Below are 2,500 nucleotides of genomic sequence, written 5' to 3' on the forward strand. Positions count from 1 at the left end.
GTGAGCGAATTTGCTTCTTTGGATGTATAACAAAGATAAGTGGATGTAGATTGGATTGAAATCTAAATGATTAAAAAGAAGAAAGAAAGAAAAAAAAAGATTTTACAAAGATAATGAGGCATATAATGGTGATGATAATGATAATAGTAATATCGAATTAGTAATAGAAGTAATCATGATAACGGAAATAAAAAAGATAATAATCAAAATTATAACAAAAAAAAAAAAAAAAAAAAAAAAATAAGAATTTATGAAAGTATATGAACGTATATATTTTCTAATATGTTATACAAATGATTGTAAAGAAATATAGTGAAAAACAACAACAACAACAACAACATATGATTAAAGAAACTCAAATTTACAAGTACATTATCAAGCTGCTCATAAGCCCATGTAATCGTGGGTGCGTGAGCTGGACACCAATAATTACCCCAAGGTTAATTGTACAGGGTAATTCCTAGGGGCACAGAGCACGCGTTCAGGCATCACACCCCCTGTCGCTACTTCTGCTCCTATCTACTCTCTTGCTCTTATCTGGTCGTATCCCTAATTCCTTGTTCCGTCTGTCCTTATCCCTATTCCCTGTTACGTTTGTCCTTATCCATATTTCTTGCTTCTATCTTGGCCTATACTCCACTTCTTTCTCTTCTCTGCACCTCTCCAGCATCCCCTTCTTTTCCTGTGTCCTTCCCCTTTATTTGCTCTCTATTTTTTCTCCCTTTTACCTATGTTTCTCTTTCCTCTCTTCCAACTCTCCCCTATTTTCCTACTCTTCTCTTTTCTTCCCCTCTCTCTCACTCTCTCCTTTCTTTTATTTGTTATTCCACTCCCTTTACTTAATCACTCTTTCCCACAGTTTTCTTTCTTCTCTCTTTCCCCTTCCCTCTTTTTCATCCCTAACTTCTCCCCTTCCCCTCTTTCTCCTCCATACTTCCCATCTCTCCTTTTTTTCACACTCTCTTCTCCCCTTCCCTTCTTCCATAATTTCCCTTTTCTTTTTTCTCTCTTTCCCCTTCCCTCTGTTTTCATCCCCACCTCTTCTCTTCCCCTCTTCCTCTTCCGCCTTCCGTAACCCCTCTCATCCCCCCCTCCTTCGCTCCAATTAGCTAGCTCTCCTCTGATCATCATTTGAGAGTTTTGTCTTTTTGTCTTCTCTCTCTTTCTCTCTTCTGTTGCCTCTCCTCTATTTGTTTTCTGTGTCTCCCTTTCTCTATCTCTTTCTGTCTCTCTTTCTCTTCCTTTATTATTTTTTTCTCCTTGACTGTTTGTGTGTATCTACGTCTGTCTGTTCGTTAGTCTCCTTCCCTTTTTCTGTCTATATTTACATCTCTCTCCTTTTAATCTCTGTGTATCCCTGTGTCCGGTTGCTTCTCTGGTTGTTTCTTATCCTCTCTCTTTTTAATGTTGCTGTCTGTATGTCCCTCTATTCTTTCTGTGTGTCTCTCTTTGTCTGTCTGTCTGTCTGTCCATCTGTCTGTCTCTTTCATTCTTTATTTTCTCCATATCTCTTGTGTGTGCGTGTTTCTCTCTCGCTTTCTCTCTCTTTCTCTTTCTCTCTCTCTTTCTCTCTCTCTCTCTCTCTCTCTCTCTCTTCTCTCTCTCTCTCTCTCTCTCTCTCTCTCTCTCTCTCTCTCTCTCTCTCTCTCTCTCTCTCTCTCTCTCTTTCTCTCTTTTTCTCTGTTCCTCACGTACATTCAACGTTCCATGTTTATTGACCATTAAATATTCTTGTGTTATGGCCTTTGCAACATCGCAGTTGTTTTCTGTCAGAGAGTACAAATACAACTCTTATTTTCTTATGCCATGATGGTAGGTGTTATTATACAGATGTATGCATACATGCATAGACATGCATGCATGTATATGTATATATATATATATATATATATATAATATATATATATATATATATATAAATATATATATATATATATATATATATATATATATATATATGTGTGTGTTATGTGTTGTGTCTGTTGTTGTGTGTGTTTGTGTGTGTGTTTGTGTTGGTGTGTGGTGTGTGTGTGTGTGTGTGTTTGTGTGTGTGTGCATATATGCATAACTCCCCACACACACACACAACACACAAACAACAACATATCAATGTTCATGTAAGTGTTTTTGTCGACAAATGAATCTCTCTCTCTCCTTCTCTCTCTCTCTCTCTCTCTCTCTCCCCTCATCTCTCTCTCAACCATTGTACCCTCCAGCAAATACCTTTTTACCAACATTACAGCCCAAGTTCTACCCTTCATTGATCGAACATAATTGCCTTTAAATAGACCAGTAATTCCTGTTATCACACTTTTTCTTTTATTATTATTATTATTCTCGTTGTATTTCACCAACCATTTATATATTATTTTTCTTATTTTGTTCCACGTCAAATCATGATCATCGTTGATTTATAAAGCATTTAATACCTTTCTTTATATGTATATTTTACCATTATTACCATATCGTGTAATTTATTGCAGTTTTCATGGAATATTAA

The 2,500-nt window shown here is 36.3% G+C and overlaps 1 protein-coding gene across 1 annotated transcript in view; it reads right to left on the minus strand.

Annotated features, from left to right (window-relative positions):
- The window catches only part of LOC119589556, a 99,286-nt gene that overhangs the window by 90,366 nt on the left and 6,420 nt on the right, over window positions 1-2,500 (minus strand). The window contains exon 2 of the mRNA XM_037938156.1: window positions 1,692-1,766. Within this exon, the coding sequence (XP_037794084.1) occupies window positions 1,692-1,766 (75 nt within the window). The remainder of the gene's footprint in view (window positions 1-1,691; window positions 1,767-2,500) is intronic.

The sequence above is a fragment of the Penaeus monodon genome, chromosome 26 (genome assembly GCF_015228065.2).
Source record: "Penaeus monodon isolate SGIC_2016 chromosome 26, NSTDA_Pmon_1, whole genome shotgun sequence".
Lineage (NCBI taxonomy): Eukaryota > Metazoa > Arthropoda > Malacostraca > Decapoda > Penaeidae > Penaeus > Penaeus monodon.